The sequence below is a fragment of the Eupeodes corollae genome, chromosome 3, assembly GCF_945859685.1.
Source record: "Eupeodes corollae chromosome 3, idEupCoro1.1, whole genome shotgun sequence".
In the NCBI taxonomy this organism is placed as follows: Eukaryota; Metazoa; Arthropoda; class Insecta; order Diptera; family Syrphidae; genus Eupeodes; species Eupeodes corollae.
In genome coordinates this window covers 115,745,071-115,763,808 of record NC_079149.1, presented here as the reverse complement: position 1 = coordinate 115,763,808, position 18,738 = coordinate 115,745,071, and the positions used below count along the sequence as shown (strand labels likewise).

General features: G+C 36.0%; 3 protein-coding genes across 3 annotated transcripts; 2 read left to right on the top strand and 1 right to left on the bottom strand.

The window, feature by feature from the left end:
* Positions 1–1,619: 1,619 nt before the first annotated feature.
* On the bottom strand, positions 1,620–6,523 carry LOC129952125 (HEAT repeat-containing protein 3). Its single transcript, XM_056064569.1, has 10 exons — positions 5,955–6,523; positions 5,616–5,886; positions 5,377–5,553; positions 5,166–5,321; positions 2,892–3,049; positions 2,753–2,829; positions 2,435–2,678; positions 2,234–2,374; positions 2,027–2,164; positions 1,620–1,965 (listed from the first exon to the last, which is right to left on the bottom strand). The coding sequence occupies exons 1-10, from the start codon at positions 6,429–6,431 to the stop codon at positions 1,837–1,839; spliced, it is 1,968 nt and encodes a 655-aa protein (XP_055920544.1). The 5' UTR covers positions 6,432–6,523; the 3' UTR covers positions 1,620–1,836.
* Positions 6,524–7,704: 1,181 nt separating this feature from the next.
* On the top strand, positions 7,705–9,354 carry LOC129952636 (uncharacterized). The gene is made up of 2 exons (XM_056065374.1): positions 7,705–8,429; positions 8,474–9,354. The coding sequence occupies exons 1-2, from the start codon at positions 8,003–8,005 to the stop codon at positions 9,223–9,225; spliced, it is 1,179 nt and encodes a 392-aa protein (XP_055921349.1). The 5' UTR covers positions 7,705–8,002; the 3' UTR covers positions 9,226–9,354.
* A 6,190-nt stretch (positions 9,355–15,544) lies between these two features.
* Positions 15,545–18,665, top strand: LOC129952635 (pre-mRNA-splicing factor ATP-dependent RNA helicase DHX16). Its single transcript, XM_056065373.1, has 6 exons — positions 15,545–15,989; positions 16,051–16,187; positions 16,246–16,562; positions 16,620–17,105; positions 17,170–17,933; positions 17,999–18,665. The coding sequence occupies exons 1-6, from the start codon at positions 15,643–15,645 to the stop codon at positions 18,624–18,626; spliced, it is 2,679 nt and encodes an 892-aa protein (XP_055921348.1). The 5' UTR covers positions 15,545–15,642; the 3' UTR covers positions 18,627–18,665.
* Positions 18,666–18,738: the final 73 nt, after the last annotated feature.

Genomic DNA, 18,738 nt, shown 5'->3' with positions numbered 1-18,738 from the left:
AACTTAGTTCGACAGATTATACATATAAAGGTTCCCACTACAAGCTGGAAGTTCTTGTAAAGTCTGCATGAAGACAAAATTAGTTCCTGGGGATGGACTTCAATGAAGCACTTAACATGTGCAGCTTATGGCCAGTCGAAAGCAAAAATCTGTTCAATATATTTCTATTTTTACTTTTTTTGATGAGGTCTTTTAGCTGAAAAACTAATGAAATTGCTGCTTGCCATTGGTATTTATTCCCACAATTCATTAAGTGGCGGAATATTGCTGGCCTATGTTTGAACTGAAATGTAATTAATTTAATGTTTACTATGAGAAAAAGCGCTTTCTTGGACTGTCCATGTAGAATGTTTTAAAGAAGAACTATGTAAATACAAGTTTCTTTAAAAGATTTGCCATTTTTTTGATCTCAAACTTGAGTCTTTGGACAGAATTTAAAAAAATAGCTCTTAAAATAATCTGGACATAGTATGTTGTATTCCTCCCCTTAAATAATTCATATATTAAATCTTTACTTCTAGAAAGCATTGTTTGTATACCTTTGACTTCATTTCGGGCGCATTATCAAGTACAGAGATTAATTCTTTAGCTGTACTATACGAATGTGTTTCTAACCAGTGTGCATAAGGATCCTTTTTCAAATCATATCCCACTTTCCTAATTGATCGATGTATTTCTAAATGTTTGTATAAGGGAATTCAAATTTACTCGGAGAATTCTAATGTATGCTTGTGGTTGACAAATTAAGCGATTCAAATTCTGTCATTTGCCCACAGAATCAATTTATTTCTTTTCATTAATTTTGTGATTTATAAATTCATGTAGTGTTGCCTTTTAGCCGGAACATGAAGGTTAATGCACTTTCTTTTCTTCCCATGCTACTAAAGAACTTTTGATAGAAGAAAACGTGTGTCTAAATGTATCGATTTGCTTTAAGAAATTATTTTAATGGCGCATTTTCGTAAAAACGGTGTTGAAATATTTTCATTTCTGTATATTACTTCTTCGCTTATCTCGTGATGGAGACAATTTTTTTGGAATCTTTTAATGTCCCCAAGGCCCAGAGCTTTCCTATCTGTGAACCAAAATTTCTATCCCTCAAAAACCTCTTAAGTTTGCATTTTTCTGTGAGCAAAAAAAAATCAATTATACTTCTTTGCATATTTCACGTTCTTTTCATGCGATTTGTTAATTCTCTTCCCTCTATACTGCTTCACTACTATTGGCTCGTTGTAAGTATTCTGTGGCTTAATTTGAATACCATCCCGTGGATTTAGGGTGAGACTCAGTTTCATCGAAATATTTTTTTCGAGAAGTTACCTTTATGTAGTTGGTTCGCAAATCGTAAAGGCAAAGTCACATTCGTTTTATTTACTTGCGATTTGCAAAGCATCCAGCAAATCAGTTTTCTTCAATTATATTGTCAGCCCTATCATAGCAATCGGAAACTTTTACGAATCCCGAAAAGCTCTTACCAAATACGGTTCTAGTGAAAAATCTCATACAATTTTGCATTACGAACGAATTTCATGATAGTTTTTCACAATTCGTAAACTTTCCGATTACGATGGAATACGTGTCATGGTTGAATATCGTATTAAAAAATAACGTTATTTTTTTCAAAATTTAAACTTTAATTCTATAAATTATTGTAAATTGATATACAATTCATTTTTAAGCTATAAAAAAATAGGTAAATATTTTTAACATTTCATTTCGTTTGGCTTTTCTAAGGCCAACTTTCTCGATAGGATACAAATTAAATATTATGTCGATTTGATTACACATGCATAGTTTTGTCAGGAAATCAGTTTTTCTTCTTGTCGATGTTTTTTTTTATGTTCCATTCGTACTGGAGAATTTTTTCAATTCACTTTCGACATACTTAACAAAACGACTTAGATTTGTGCGTACTGTAAGAACAGCTGGGTATCTTTCATTTAATTCTCTCTTCTGCTGACGAATCTAAAAACACAAAGTATGAACTTTTGTTTAAGAGGTTTTTGTATGTTTTGTAATTGTTTACCTTTGATTTGAAAACTTTTTCTAAAGCCTTAATGCGTTCATGGAAATTTAATTCAACTACAATTTGGTTCCAGTCGTTGTCAGAAAACATGTCCATTAGAGCATCTATTGATTCAGATATAGTCCAAACATCTTGTTCCTTAAGTTTCCAAAAACAATAATAATTTAAAACTAAATTAACCAATTTCTTAGTTAAAAAACCATTTACCTTTGAACATGTGTCTAAAATAAATTCAATAATCACTTTGACTAGACGTTCAGAAAGCAAGCAACCCAAAGTACCCAACATTCGTAACCAATTGGCGCGAATTTCTGGCATCGTACACTTATTCACTCCATTTAACATTAACTAGATAGAATACAAAATTAATTAAAATTAAATGCAAAACTTATAAACAAAAATATTTACTTCTAAATCATTCTCTGACATTTGGGCAAAGAGTTCTGGGCTTTTTTTTAAATGCTCCAATGACGCGCGCATCAATGAGGTCGATGGCTCTAAGAGAATGAGATCTTGTGGTCCTTGGAACACCTGTTGTCCCAAATCCAACCAAACGGCATAGATTGCAGTTGGGCCACCAAGATCTTCGGTACTCATTGAATTGCAAAGATTTTGTAAACACAAAAGGCATGATACTCGCAGACTTTTTACTCTGTGAACATCAAAAAGATTTTCATACAAAAAATAAATATATTTATAAACCAAAAAGAAAAACATTATTCATACTTATTCAAGAGTGTGTAACTAGTCTCGCGTAAAATTTGACTAACATTATCTTGTATTGGTTTTGCTTTATGCCAAAGCTAAAAAAGAAATAATTATTAAATTATTTTTATTTTCATATGATGCGTGTTTTTATACTTACTTTTTCTACAAATCCAAATGATTTGATGGCTTCTAAAACTTCGACGGGAAGTTTGTCGGTATTTTGAAGGTTTGTCGTGCTATTGGCTTTACTATTGCTATCATAGTCGTGAACGCTTTCATTGTCCGATGCATCATCGGCATCATTATCAATCCACTCTGGAAAGTTGAAAAGTATGTACTTTTATTTTAAAAATCAATTTAAAAAAATTAATACAGTATAATGCATTGCAGAACTACACAAGCTGTAGCTTTAGAACTGGAAAATCATATCTTTAGGTCATGGAAACATAAAAAAACTATTGAGATACACATTCAATTCGACATAAGCCGTACACAAATTTCAACCCAGTAACCTTATAAGAAATCCCTTCCCTACTAGGGAAGACTGGATGGATACGGATTCATTATTGCAAATCATGTATCAGTAATTAAAAAGAGCGAGAGTGTAGGGCCTGGTGTTTTGGCAATTAATTCCCATCGGGAAAGATTAATAAACTCTATAGAATTCTTCAGTGTCAAATCAAACAGAGGTACTTGCGGTTTCTGAAGACCCTAAAATTCTTTCTTCCCACAATTTGTTAAACATAAACTTAAGACATTATTCTCGATATCAAAGCTACAATCAAAGCCATCTAATCCATTGTTAAAAATTCAAAATGGTTAGCCTCCCTTCGTTTCCAGGACATAGTAACATTGATGGGAATAAAAGATTATCGCATCGTATTTACCAAGAGAGAATGAGGATAGGGCAAAGAATTAGCGGAGGCCCTAAACTGCTATAAAGCAGACATCACCGCCATCCAGGAATTGCGATGGGATGGGCCGGCAAAAAGAGGATGAAAAACTGCGATATTTACTATGGTGACTGCTACCACGAAAACCAACAGCTCTTGAGCTATAGGTGCATCATGAGCGCCTCATGACCATACGCATCAAGGCTAAATTCGGCAACATTAGCCTGATATACGCTCAAAGTCCACAGTCGATCAAATATTCACATTACGGCAGATCCTGGAAAAAAAACAAGAACACCAAATCGACACTCACCATCTTTTCATTGATTTCAATTCCGCATATGACAGTATCTACAGGGTCGAGCTGTTAAGAGCCATGCCTAGTTTTGGCATTCCTGCCAAACACGTCCGTTTGTGCAGGATGACCATGGAGAATTCCCGCTACTCCATAAAGGTTGGAAACAACCTGATGTCAACGGGATGTCAAGGACATACAACACCGAAGTTTTGGTTAAAACGTAACCATCGACAGACGTAACTTTAAGGTAGTCAAGGACTTCGTCTATCTAGGCTCCGCTGTAAACGCAGGAAACAACACCAGCGCTGAGATCAAACACAGAATAACTCTTGTTAACCGCAGTTTCTTTAAACTTTTGACTGATAAAGTCCTATCGAGGGACCAAAGTGTCGCTATATAAGATCCTTATCATCCCCGTCCTACTATACGGTGCAGAAGCATGGACTATGACAAAAGCGGATGAAAGCACCTTGAAAGTTCGAGAGAAAAGTTCTTTGTGTGATCTACGGTCCCGTATGCATCGAAGGTGAGTGGAGGAGAAAATGGAACGACGAGCTGTACGGGCTGTACAGCCACGTAGACTTAGCCAGAAGGGTAAAAGTCCAAAGACTAAGATGGCTGGGTCTCCGGCCCGGAAAGTCTTCGAATCTACACCCACAGGACAGAGCAGAAGAGGAAGACCGCGGATCAGGTGGCGCGCACAAGTGGAAAGTGACCTCAGGAAACTTCGAGCGCGAAACTGGAGACATCTAGATAGGGACCGAGCCAGAGACTCCCCAAATCTAAATCCACATCAAGCTTCTCCCAATTTTTCACATATCCTAGGGAGCACAATTCTACATAGATCCGAGTGGAATGCTTCTCAGCCATTGCCGAAAACTCCATTTAATCTGTTTGGGTTCTTTTATCTAATATTCCTCATTCAAACAATTGAGTTATAATATTCGCACTTTCAGAAATGCTTAATATTTTACCTTGAACTCAATTTAGGACGTACTTAACCGCACATCAAGAATATGAAAAGCTTTACCCAACTCCTCCATACCTACCTATGTTAATATTTTGAACTTTAGGACCATTAAATCCATTACTATTTCCCTAACTCTCGCACTGTATTTAAACTTTAAAAACGTTAAGGGTTGTAATTGCCTCTTCATTGTGTGCATACAAATTGTCAATAAAATTGGTATTCTCATAATTAAATTTAAATTTTTCATTGAAATTATCAATTTCAACTTACCATCATCGTCAGTTGCACATTGATTTGTAATAATCTCTGCAGCTACTTTTTGGGCTTCTAGCAGATATCCAACGTTTTTTACTTGAATTTCAATATCTGTAGGTAAATCTTGTTTTCTTCTCCTCAAAGATGCGGCTTCGTCTGTTTCTTCACCAACTGTTATTGAATTAATTAAATTAAATAAATATATTAATTCTTTCTTATAATTTACCATCGACAACATCCATTTTCACTTCGAGTTCAGTTTGATTTGGTTGCTGTTGCAAAGGTAGAGTACTTGTGATGTCACCAAGAACAGTTCTATGGTTAACATCGAAAGTAGCCGAGAGAGCTGGGAATATTTTATTTACATATGCAGCTGCCAGTGCAGGAACGTTTGACAAAATTCCTACGAAAAAAAATAATTGTTAAGAAATTTAAACATTCTGATTTAAAAGTGTGTGTTGTTACCTGCAGCGAGAGTTCTTAAAAACGTATGCGAATGATCACCTTCAATGTTAAGCAGACAAATAAACTCTGGAACATGATTGTTAAAAACATTCCAGGAATTTGGATTTTCCTCGGATATAACCAACAAACATTGGGCAACAGAAATTGCGATATCGAATCCAAACACTTTGTAGTCCAAACAACGAATGAAACTCTCCAAGATGTGTGATTGGTTGAAGTTCTCAAGTGCAACAGATGTGCTCTCACAGAGATTCCACAGAAGATTTACAGACTAAAATAAGTAGATGTATAATGTTACCATCAATGTTTGCTATTTTTACATAAACCATTTACACTAACCTGAAGGAATATATCTGATTTCAAACCAAGTTGACCTGTGAGTTTCTCATCAAATTCTGGAACCCAATTGGCTTCTTTTGCATACTCATTTAGAAGAACCAGCAATGGCGTGAGGACATCTTGGTCGACAAGATTCTCACAAACTTCTACTCCACAAACTGAAAGATTACGCAGAGCTCCTGCACAAGCATTTCGTACAGCATTGTTTGGTTCAACTAACAATGGGGCTGCAATTCGAATAACATCACTCGAACAGATGTTGACAACTTTATTTTTATTCGATGAGAGTACAGCCAATGCTTGCAGTCCGTTGATCTTTTCCTCAACATTGGAACATTGTAATTGGTCACGAATTGCTTCGATGGGATTGCTATTTTCCATATTGAATTCGTCTTCATTTTCAAGATCTCGTAGGCTCGGTATACCAATGGGATTGACTTTGGCTGGTCGTATTTTATTTTTTTTCGTTTTTCCCATTGTAATTAAATGTTTTTAAATGCAATAAAATCAAAAAATGAAAATCTAAAATCTAAACAACAAAACTACCACGTGCTGAATACACGACGGTATAGGGGATTAAAAGTAGACTGTCAGGTAGCTGTCACTCTGTTAAATCTTGACAGCTGTTTAAGAGTGCGTTCGACGATATTTACCTTAGGTCAGGCACTCACTTTCAAAGTATAGAAATAGCTATTTTAACCAACATCATTTTAAATACCTACATAAAGGAAAATCAAGAAATTCTAAATAAAAAGATTAAGAAGTTGAAAAAAAGGCTCAACTTTCCATTAGCGCTGCGAGAATTTCGACTGGCTGTTTTTTTTATTTGTAAGACATGTGCAAATAAAGCAATTTCACAACAAGGAAACATCTATTTCTATAATTTTCAAATTTCACTTTTTCACAAACAAAACACACAAAACTAATTGATTTTGACATTTCTTCCTTCTTTGTTGGTCAGTGTTGCCATACTTCATTTTTGTTTGTTGGGGGATTTCTTTGATTTTAGTGCTCAAATGCATAAAGTACTTTGCAGATACCGAATCTCGCACCCACCGCAAATCCTATAGTGATCCCAAGCAAGGTGGTTGCAGGGGCAGCATTCCACCCATTATTTTCTGTAATTTTCCTTTATCCAAAGTTAAATTTTAAATCTTCATTTATGTACATTTTTTTCGCACATTCTTTCTCCGCCTTCTTTGGCAATTCAATTGATTCAAACGGGTTTTATCCCTCCACTTTTTCACTATTATTTATTGGGCCGAAGTTGTTTGTGCTTCGAGAGAAAAATTCTTCGGGTGATTTTTGGTCACGTACGCATAGATGGAAATGTAGAGCGGATGGACATCAACGCTTCAGCACGGAAGGTCTTCGAATCCAATCCCGAGGGACGGCGCAGTAGAGGAAGACCGCGACTCAGGTGGTGCACGCAGGTGGGAGAGGACCTCAACCAACTTGGCGTGCGAAACTGGAGACAGCTAGCTAGGGACCGAGCTGGCTGGAGACGCTTGTTGGTTGAGGCCCAGGTCCGCCTCGGACTGTAGCGCCACCATAAGTAAGTAAATAAAGTAAGTTGTGTACCTTACTAAAAAAGTTTATTTGTCTAACTTCCAAAGTTTTAGCACATGTTGCTATGTTGGTTTATGCATACTCCGCATATTCCAATTTTTGATGTGAACTCATCTTAATGGTTTGTCAATTTGCCTGAACGCTCATAAATTTGACAGCGTCATTTATTTTCTGACTGACATCTGCTGTGGCTTCTTGTGCTGATAAGCTTCTAAACAATAAAGATCTCATAAATAAAATTTATTTATTTTCAATATAATTGACCATTTACAAATTTCTGCGGGTATTCTGCCCCATATATCATTTATAAATACCCTAACTCTCACCCTGGAAGGGGCATAAGGCATTGATTTTCGGAACAGACGGCTTTTTAACACGACTACAAAAACGCGCAAAGTTACCACAGAATGAACGTTTAAATTTGTGTTTAGTATTAAATGATGCGGGATCTAGGGCTACAGCATTTTAGTTAACGAAAAATGTTTACCAAATCAGGCAGTAAGCTTGTGCGAATATCAATTCCTCCTAAAACTGACCACCTTCCCAAGAATGGTGACACCACCAACCAGAATACTCCATTTAATGGAAGTTTACATAGTATTCTTGATGACCTGGTGTCAAGAGGGTGCACTGTGACTGCCATTACGCAAGTAAATCCTCCGAAACAAAAGATAAATTATAGAACTTCGGCGCCGTCGGCCAGTAATAGCAAGAGATCATCTACTAAATCAAGAAGTTCATCTCAAACCCGCCCTGCAAAGAATTGTATATCTTCAAAAGATTTACTCACGTCACGAATAGGACCAGACCCCGTCAATGTGCAGAGTAAGAACGAAAGAACCATCCAAACTAGGAAATCGAGGCCAGCCAAAAACCGGCCATACGTCGACGAATCGAAAGAAAGAGGTAAGCATTTAGTTGATATACGGAAATACCACAATTTAAAATAGTCTTTACTGCCTTTAAGGCGAAAAACAATCCTTTAGATGCACCGCCACCCGACACACTATCACAAAACCTTCAATATGATGAAAGAACATCATCAGCAGGACCTTCAGCCGACAAAAATTTGATAGTAGGCAAACATGGTTTGCCTTCTAACATCAATTTCTCGAGATATATCAATGGTACCAAATACGTGTGTTTTACTCCTCACAAAAATGTCATCAAGCGAGAACGTCTCATCCAAGTGACTGAAAATGAAATAAAAGGAACCATCGAAAGTGCAGTGCAGTGTGACTTATATGAAGATGAAGGCTCCTCCTCGGACAGCTCCCAATCAGACTGGATAAACGAAATTATCGAGGAATACGAATACCTTGAAGAAGATGGTGATATGTTTGAGTGTCATATTTGCGGCGAGGTATGCCGAAGTCATATATCCAATCTTAAGCACTCAATGACACACAAAGAGAGCAGCCTGTTGTGCTTTCGTTGTGGCCGATTGTTTCCTAATACCTCAAAGCTGTTAGCACACGAAGATAAAATGCATCCAAATGAGGATAATTTAAAAATTAAGAAAGCACTTCGCTGTCCAAAATTAAACTGTTTAAAAGCCTTTCACTCCGAACGACAATTATTCGACCACATTGATCAGCACACGACCAGAATAACCGAACAGCGATGTAACAAATGTCAGCGGTCCTTCCCTTCGTCACTGCAATTACTTAGTCATGTTAATCGACGGAATTGTTTTAGATGATAACAACTAAAGATTGCACTTGCATCTGTAAATAAAGACTTTTTGTGCATACATATTATTTTAATGAAGATGCTGATTGATGTCAAAGAATTAGCAATAAAGTTATTGTTTTTGATTTTTTAAATTATAGTTTATTAGATTTTTAGAGTTGAATGTTGGAAAAACGAATTGCGTTATGGTATATTTAGTGCCAAAGTAAATCCTTCGAATATGTCAATATTTGAATTTAAATTTTGTGTGACATTTTGGTTTCATTTAGTTTTTTCTTTAATGATTTTTAGCTTCAGTGTTATACAATGTTACTTGCATTTGTGGGCTTGCATATCACGAGTTTGATATTTTCAACGTATGAATCTTAAATATTGTTATGGAGATTTCTCCGATTTGTGTATAGTAACACTTCATATGATTGAAAATTCGTAAATTTCGTACAAATTGGAGAAAAGTCTTCTACGATCGTTTACCTTGATATTGAGCCTACCTCTTATAGCTAAAAATATAGGCTGGCCCCTTTTTTGCAAGGTCCTTAGTTAATATAAAATAACTTTTACCTACTGTGATTTTCTTAAAGATGATTAATTTTCGATGAATATACTTTCATGAGATGTAGGAAATTTAACTCGTAAGAATGAAATGTAAACTTAATTGTATAGAGACTCAACAACTTTGTTCATGTGTAATTCATACTTTTAAAATCCGAGGAACAGAAATAAATGGAGTAAAATTATACCTCCCATGAAAATCATTATAAGACTGATTAATCGTAAGTTATTTTTCAAAGTGAATCTATAGTCACATGTCCGCACTCTGCTTTTGAATACAACCTTTACTGCTGGAATGCTTAAACCTTCTCTTTGTTTCCGAGTCATTGAAATGCACAAATATTTAAAACCAATGTGCATCGGTATCCTTCATTCGGTTTACACATTGTATAGTATCATAATCAAAAGTAAGGTTCAAGCCTTGTTTTTGCCGAAAATGCTTCATTGACAGCAATACTGTCTTCGTAGCAAAAGAATTTAGTATTTGAGGAAATTTCTAAACAAAAATAATTATGTCCTGAAGACCAATTATTCTTAAAGTTCTTAACTGCGGACTCCTCCACAATAGACGAAACAGCAAGTTTTTGAGCCTACTAATATGATAACCAATGTGAAGTATTTGGCAGCAGCTTTTAAGTTTGTTTAAGAAATTTAAAAAAAACAGCAATTTTTAGCAGCATTTTCAATATTAAAAACAACACACCAATTTTTCTCTACTTACGTTTAATAATATGATCAAACTTTTAATATGGTCACCAGGTCATGTAGGATATTAAGGCAACGAGAAGGCACATTCTGCCCCTATCCAAACTATCCAAATGTCGTTAATCTTAACCTTTCCATCTTTCTAGACATCATTAGTAAACTCCACGTTAAAAAATAATGTCCAATTAATTTTTGAGACAATGTAAAGCTACCTTAGGATAAGTGACGTACAATGATTCATATAACAAACTACAGTCGGTGCAGCTCTGTCGGATAAGACTGGGCTATACACTGTTCAAAAAAGTTCTTCTTTACGATTCATTAACAAATCAACACTTTACAAATAAAATTCCACCTCTTATACAGCTCCTTGATACAACCACACCTCCAGACAAATCCTTGTTATTTCCGCTGCTCAAAAAACATAAAATCAGTCAAAAATTCTAATCAACAATCATTATACAGTGGTGGTCCAGTATAACGAACGATATAATGTCCAGGGTCAGTTATATCGAAACAATTTTTCATACAGATCTGTAGGTTAATAGAAAGTACATTTGTATTTTTCATTAATTAATTTCAAACTTCATACAAAAAATAATTACAACTTCGCTTAATAGAATAAAAAAACCTTTATAACTTCATTGAAATATAACGAAACATTTGCGAACAGAGCAACTGTTTACATATACGAAGACGAACACGTGGGACATAAGTAAGCAAGCGAAAAAAACACTTGTGCAATATGAAATTGCGTATGTATCTTACAATATTATCATAAACATACATGTTAGAGACATTAAAACATTTACAGTAATTTTATTTTACTATCTGAAATTCGTTATTTTGTTCGTTATATAGAAAACCTTATGTACTTGAAAAAAGTTTTCGTAATATCGATCATTCGTTATACTGGACCACCACTGTATTGGATTTGTAGTTATTGTTGCCAAGACTAAAAACGGACGTTTTAGATATCCAAATTGTCGAAAAACCTTGAAAGGCAAGCTTAGAATATCTAATAGAGTAACATCTCCTTTGCCATGAGTTTGCCCTTGAACCTCTTTCAATAAAAAATAAAACGAAACTCAGAAACATAAGGTTATTTATATTTATTGCATTAAATATTAATTAGTATCCACAACTCGTGCATTTATTATGTACAGAATAAAATATTTACATTCTTTTACTCCATCTTCGCGATGTCCAACCTCTCGTTCGCAGACATTTGTCCAATGCCCTTTGATGGCAAATCAATTTCATTGCAGAACCAAAGTATTCTAAACATTTATTGCATTTGTGCTGTCTTGTTCGGACGTGTTCCTCGATGTGCCGGTTTAGTTGTTTCATAGAACGAAAAGCTTTGTTACACTTCGTTTTTGGACAACGTTGTGGTTTGCCTAAATTCAAACCACACAAATGGTACATACTTTCATGGAGTAGTAATTCGTTGGGACTCTCAAATATTGCACCACATTGGGAACACAATGACGGTGATGGTTCATGGGAGAGAGCATGTTTCACTTTGGACGCAGAGTCGCTTAATATCTCCCCGCACAGAAGACATTCGTCTATATCTTCCGATGGCGGATTTATCGCTTCCATTCCATTATTTTTAGATTTGTGTGATAAACTCCTGGAATCAATATCGAACTGAAAATCGCATTGAATGCCAGTTGCAACACGTTTTCTAGAGAAATCGACTTGACAGGCACGATCGCGTCTGGGAGGAACATCATCAGTAGTATAAAAAACAACGTCTATCTCAGGTTTCTTTTTGGATTTAGGCTTCACGATAGTTGGATTGGAATTTGGTAAAATTACTTCAGAATTTTCTGGTCCCAGGATTTCGAGTAGATCAGCTTGAAGATCTGCGAGTTCAGGCTCCACAATTTTCTGATGCTTGTCTTCAAGAACTGGTAATCTTGTGGGAAGAATCCCGAAAGGCTTATTTGGGAGAACTGTTAATACAGTTTGGACTGATGGAACTGTCAGGGGTACGATTTCAAGACTTTTGGTTTGGACAGTTGCTGATTTAGATCCTACTTCTGCGACATCATCATCACCACCATCATTACAACCATCATCATCGATTGTAATAAATGCTGATGGTTTTGGAAGTACCTTAGAGGCAGGTTTTTTCGTTGTTACTGCCTTATTTTTAATATTGGTGTTGTTGGTAGTGGTGTTGTTGGTAGTGGGGTTGTTGTTGCTGTTTTTTAAGTCAGCCAACACAATTTTATTATGCTGCTTAGCTTTTATGACCGTAAAAACCACAATGTACTGGGGAATTTCAATAACATCACACACATGCTTGCCACCAACTTTAAGCTGATAGTCAACGAGTATCTCTGAATTATCATTTATCCAGTTCTGTGTTGACGAAGGATTTCCACCAATCTGGGTGTTTGTTGTAGGCACATTATTAGAATTTAAATTTATTGGAGCTACTGCTGACTGAACATTGGGAAACTCAATTTTTTTAATAGGTTTTTGTTTCTTTAAACATTTCGTTTGTTTCATCGTAATTTGAGGTCCAGGCGGAGTATCTTTAGAAGCAGGATTATTTGGTATGTTAATGTCTGGTACAGCGATGGCCTTCAGTTTTCCATATCCAGTAAACATTTTCTTAGAGAAATGCCGATCACAAACAGCTTCAAAGGGATAAAAATCACCTTCGTCCAATCCGAGTTTGTAATACCACATATTTCGCATCACTAATTTGTTTGGGAAGGGAAAGAATATCTTAGCTTCCGGGCATTTGAGAATACATTCTTGAGTTTCGGTTGAGGATTCATCGGACATTTTTTCTTTGATTATTAATTGTTTTCAAATAATTAAAAATATAGACTTTATTAAATATAAAGCGAATCCTAAATATGTTTGCACTGAAAAGCCGACGACGTTTTGATTGGAATAAACGCCATTTATTTTACCATTTGTTCCTCTATTGTCAAAACAAGAACAAAGTTGAAAGGAATCGTTCAGAAACTAAAATATAAGGTTGTACATGGACTTGGCACTTTCATGCCTCTTTGGTATTGTGAAGTTTTCATCTATTTCGGTGAACTTTTTTTCCGTCAGATCCTGAAAGAAAAACGTTAACATTTTTGGTTTAAAAAGAAAATCTAAATAAAAACATTCACACATCCGTATATTCTTGATGAACATAATATTTTACTGTTAAGTTTTTACTTTACCGCTAAGAATAAAAACGAACGTCATTCCAACGACTGCCTTGGGTATCGCAGCCATAACTTGAGTAATCTTGGTTTTTAAAATGTATTCTATTTATTTAAAAAAAAAATGACTTTAAGGTTAGGCGCGCACATGCAACTTTTAGTTTCGAAACTGTTTGGTTTCTTAACTGAGCACTATAGGCTTAGTCCGGTATGTTTTTCCTCGTCATGCACGTACAAGCTATTCCTTGCATGTTTTTGATGTTTGTCTTTCCTCTTTTTCTTAATTTTTCGCATTTGTTTCACTTCGTGTTCGTGTTTAGTAGAGCTGTTACCTCAATATGGGACAAAAAAGTGAATTCAAGTGGACGGTGGGTACACGGTTGCCACTGCTAAAAAAAAGTTAGCGTCCGAATTTGAAAATAAACATAACCCTTTGTAGGTAAAATTAACCAAAATAATACAAGTCCGAAAAATTTGTAAACACAGATTAATGAATTCATCACATTTTATTTAACATATTTTCCATATTATGCAGATGACATTTATTTTTTAATTACGTACAAATAAACTCACAAAATCCCTTAGAAACTTAGCTAAATTAGATTAACCTAAATGAAGATGACGAAGTATAAAAACAAAGCGTTTTAACATGACATCACAATATACAAGTTTTATAAGTTTTTACAATAATTTTATTAAAAGTAGTAAGGTTCGATTTTGAGAATTTTCAGGGCTTGTGTAATGCGTAGATAATTCTCTCTATTACCTTAGTCCAATTTAGATCAAGAGTTTATATTTTTAATAAACCTTTTATTTACACATAGTTGCTTAGATGAGTTTAACCGTTGTTTTTGAAGGTATGTTTAAAGAACATTTTCGTTACTCAAAATGTCGAACATCTTTTTCGTTTTCGAAAAATATGACCAAATGGAATACAAAATGACCATTTGACGAAGTGAAAAAATAATTAATAAAATAAAAAGTCAATGTGGCAGCCGTGCGTTTGATATCTGTCAAGATAATACATAGACTTAAAAATCCGAAAAGTCTCCGTGTAATAACACGCGCATTATCGAATGACACTTCAAAACAAAAATCGATTCATGCATATTAAATACATGCACTGTATAATACCTGACTTATATGAGAGTCCGCGCACATGCAGAAACCGATCAACTTTTTAGTGTGTGTTTTGACACAAACTAGATCATCACATCAAACCAATTCCTTAGTTTGTGTCACAAGGAATTATAGGTAACTGCGTGGAAATTCAACTAAAACGTTGAATAATTTTCTAGAAGTGCAAGAGAGAGAAAAATTTAGCTAAGGGGAATAAATGTTATCTGTATATTGGTTTATTTCGTGATTACTTTCGGAGTTGCATTTGTGCGTGATGTTTGGGGAACTAACGATCGAACTATTTGGTTTCGAAAAAGTTGCATGTGTGCGCCTAGCCTAACACGAATAGCTACTTAAACGTAGTTTAAAGCAATTGATTTGTAGTTAAGGTTTTATTAAATTGAAAAATTAAGCAAAACGTTTTTTATCATACAATATGATTTCTCACGTTTTTACTTAATATGTCAAGATAGTTTGTAAATTTACATTAATTAAAAAAAAAGTAACTATAGGCAAATGTTTGCAAATGTATGACACACTTGTAAGTAAATACAGTATTCTTGATGGGATTTATATGAACTCCAAGTTCCTCAGCGTTGTTTAAAATTGTCCATTTTTTTATAAAGCGCTCTATTTAATTGGGGCCTTTTACAAACACTTTTCAAAACATGGAATGAGGAAATTCTTTTTCGTGGGACACATCTAATCTACCAATGAGTTTCTGAAGTTAACTAAACACTCCTATCAGAGTTGTCAAAAATTTGACAAACGTTTGACTTCATCGCATCCCATTTTGTTAAAAGAAAAACATTATAGGGAAATACAATTTATTTTACTAAAATAAATAAATAAAATATAAAATTAAAACAATGGGTCGCGATAAAAACCGTAGAAGGGACTCATCTTCAAGTTCTGAGAGTATTGACAGTGCCGAAGAGGAGCGTCTACGTGATATTAAGGAACGAGATGCATTTGCCGAGCGTTTAAAAAAGAAAGATGAAAACAATACAAGAAAAGTCCTGGAATCCAGTGGCAGTCGAAAAGCTTTCGAAGAAGCAGCTAAACGACTAAAACTCGAACATGAAGATCGTGATAAGATCCTCCCTCAATTAAGAATTCAATCACGTCGCAAATATCTGGAGAAACGTAAAGATGACAAAGTCGCTGAACTCGAAGCAGATATCATCGATGATGAATATTTGTTTGACGAATCGGTGTAAGTACAGATAAAAGAGTCTTCCACAGAAATCGTGTCATCATAACAATTTCTTTTTCAGACTCTCGAAACGTGAAAAAGAAGAAAGAGAATACAAGAAGCAGTTGCTTACCATTGCCAAGGAGCATGAGAGAGCTCGAGAATTGGAGCGTGTTCAACGCTACCGTATGCCACAGGATATGAAGAAGGGCGAGAAAGGTAGGCCTCTAAATAATATGTTGATTCTATTGCTAATCTATTTCTACAAAACTTCCAGAGGAGTATGTTGAAGTTGACGAACGTGAAAAACTTCCAAATTTTGAACAAAAGAAATGGGAACAGGAGCAGCTAGCATCTGCTATGTTCCAATTTGGTGCCAAGGATGCAAAAGCCAAAGAAGAATACGAACTGCTGCTGGATGATCAAATCGATTTCATCCAAGCTTTGACAATGGAAGGCACGAAGGAGAAAAAGGATAGAAAACCCGAAATTAGTGAAGCCGAACGACAAAAAATGGACCTTCAAGAGACACGCCGGTCACTCCCAGTGTACCCATTCAAAGATGATCTTATTGCTGCTATTCGTGAACACCAGGTAAATCACAGAATAACCTTACTTTGCCATGAACAATCTATTTTTTGTTGAATAAAGATTTTAATTATTGAAGGTGAGACAGGATCAGGCAAAACTACACAGATTCCTCAGTACCTAATCGATGCTGGTTTCACGAAGGATAAAAAGAAGATCGGTTGCACTCAGCCACGTCGTGTGGCTGCAATGTCAGTTGCTGCTCGTGTCGCTCAGGAAATGGATGTTAAATTGGGCAACGAGGTGGGTTATAGTATTCGTTTCGAAGATTGCACATCGGAGAGAACGATTCTGAAATACATGACCGATGGTACACTTCACAGAGAATTTCTCTCAGAGCCCGATTTGGCTTCGTACAGCTGCATGATTATCGATGAGGCTCATGAACGTACATTGCACACAGATATTCTCTTTGGTCTGGTAAAAGACATCGCCCGCTTTAGGCCCGAATTGAAACTCCTCATTTCAAGTGCAACTCTAGATGCTGACAAGTTTTCACAGTTTTTTGATGATGCTCCAATTTTTAGAATTCCCGGAAGACGTTTTCCAGTAAGTTAACTAAAAAATCTCCACTCTTCTAAATTGTTGTCTAACTTGTTTCCTCACACAATAGGTTGACATCTTTTACACTAAAGCCCCCGAGGCAGACTACATTGATGCGTGTTGTGTGTCTGTTCTTCAAATTCACGCCACCCAGCCTTTGGGTGATATATTGGTTTTCCTTACAGGTCAGGATGAAATCGAGACTTGTCAGGAAGTTCTCCAGGATCGAATTAAGCGTCTCGGCTCTAAACTAAAAGAGCTTCTTGTGATCCCTGTGTATGCAAACCTTCCCAGTGACATGCAAGCTAAGATTTTTGAACCTACTCCACCAAATGCCAGAAAGGTCATTTTAGCTACTAACATAGCCGAGACCTCCCTCACAATCGACAATATCGTCTACGTTATTGATCCAGGGTTTGCCAAACAGAATAATTTCAATTCTCGCACGGGGATGGAATCTCTAATGGTTGTTCCAATATCGAAAGCTTCAGCAAATCAAAGGGCGGGTCGGGCTGGACGAACTGCACCGGGCAAGTGTTTCAGGTTGTATACGTCGTGGGCTTATAAACACGAACTCGAAGACAACACTGTTCCAGAGATTCAAAGGATTAATTTGGGAAATGCTGTTTTAATGCTCAAAGCTCTGGGAATCAATGATCTGATACATTTTGATTTCCTCGATCCACCACCTCATGAAACCCTAGTTTTGGCCTTGGAACAGTTGTATGCCTTAGGTGCTCTCAATCACCATGGCGAACTGACGAAACTTGGACGTCGAATGGCAGAATTTCCCTTGGACCCGATGATGGCAAAAATGCTACTTGCTAGCGAAAAGTAAGTTACAAATATTTTTATTTTTTATTTTTGAATGATAGTCTATGGATTTTGTCTTTTTTAAGGTACAAGTGTTCCGAGGAAATGGTTTCCATTGCAGCTATGCTATCTGTGAACAGTGCCATTTTTTACCGACCCAAGGATAAAATAATTCACGCCGACACCGCGCGAAAGAACTTTAATCACATGCACGGTGATCACTTGAGTTTATTGCAAGTTTACAACCAATGGGCAGACACTGATTACAGCACCCAATGGTGCTATGAGAACTTCATACAGTATCGTTCGATGAAGAGAGCCCGAGATGTCCGCGAGCAACTTGTTGGACTGATGCAGCGAGTTGAGATCGATATGGTTACATGTCTGCCCGAAACCATAAATATCCGAAAGGCAATTACGTCAGGTTATTTTTATCATGTCTCGCGATTATCAAAAGGCGGTCATTATAAGACGATCAAACATAATCAAACGGTTATGATTCATCCGAATTCATCGCTGTTCGAAGAACTGCCCCGATGGGTGCTCTATCATGAACTTGTGTTCACAACGAAGGAGTATATGAGACAAGTCATTGAAATCGAGAGCAAGTGGCTTCTGGAAGTAGCTCCTCATTACTATAAGCCCAAGGAACTGGAGGATTCGACGAATAAGAAAATGCCCAAGACAACCGGTAGAGCTTTAAGAACTGAATAGTAAATGAAAAGGTTAAATAAAATGATTTATAAAAATTAAGTCTCGTCATTTTTGTTTTAAAAATAATTGAAGAGAAGTTAGCGTATTCAGGTTTTTCGTGCCCAGAACATTG

Coding starts and splice junctions, on each gene's coding strand:
- LOC129952125 (XM_056064569.1), bottom strand. CDS start 6,431: ATGGGAAAAACGAAAAAAAATAAAATACGACCAGCCAAAGTCAATCCC. Junction 2,830..2,891: donor CATTTGGATTTGTAGAAAAA/GTAAGTATAAAA, acceptor TTTCTTTTTTAG/CTTTGGCATAAAGCAAAACC. Junction 2,165..2,233: donor TTTTAGACACATGTTCAAAG/GTAAATGGTTTT, acceptor TGGAAACTTAAG/GAACAAGATGTTTGGACTAT.
- LOC129952636 (XM_056065374.1), top strand. CDS start 8,003: ATGTTTACCAAATCAGGCAGTAAGCTTGTGCGAATATCAATTCCTCCT. Junction 8,430..8,473: donor CGACGAATCGAAAGAAAGAG/GTAAGCATTTAG, acceptor AATTTAAAATAG/TCTTTACTGCCTTTAAGGCG.
- LOC129952635 (XM_056065373.1), top strand. CDS start 15,643: ATGGGTCGCGATAAAAACCGTAGAAGGGACTCATCTTCAAGTTCTGAG. Junction 15,990..16,050: donor TATTTGTTTGACGAATCGGT/GTAAGTACAGAT, acceptor TTTCTTTTTCAG/ACTCTCGAAACGTGAAAAAG. Junction 17,106..17,169: donor TTCCCGGAAGACGTTTTCCA/GTAAGTTAACTA, acceptor CTCACACAATAG/GTTGACATCTTTTACACTAA.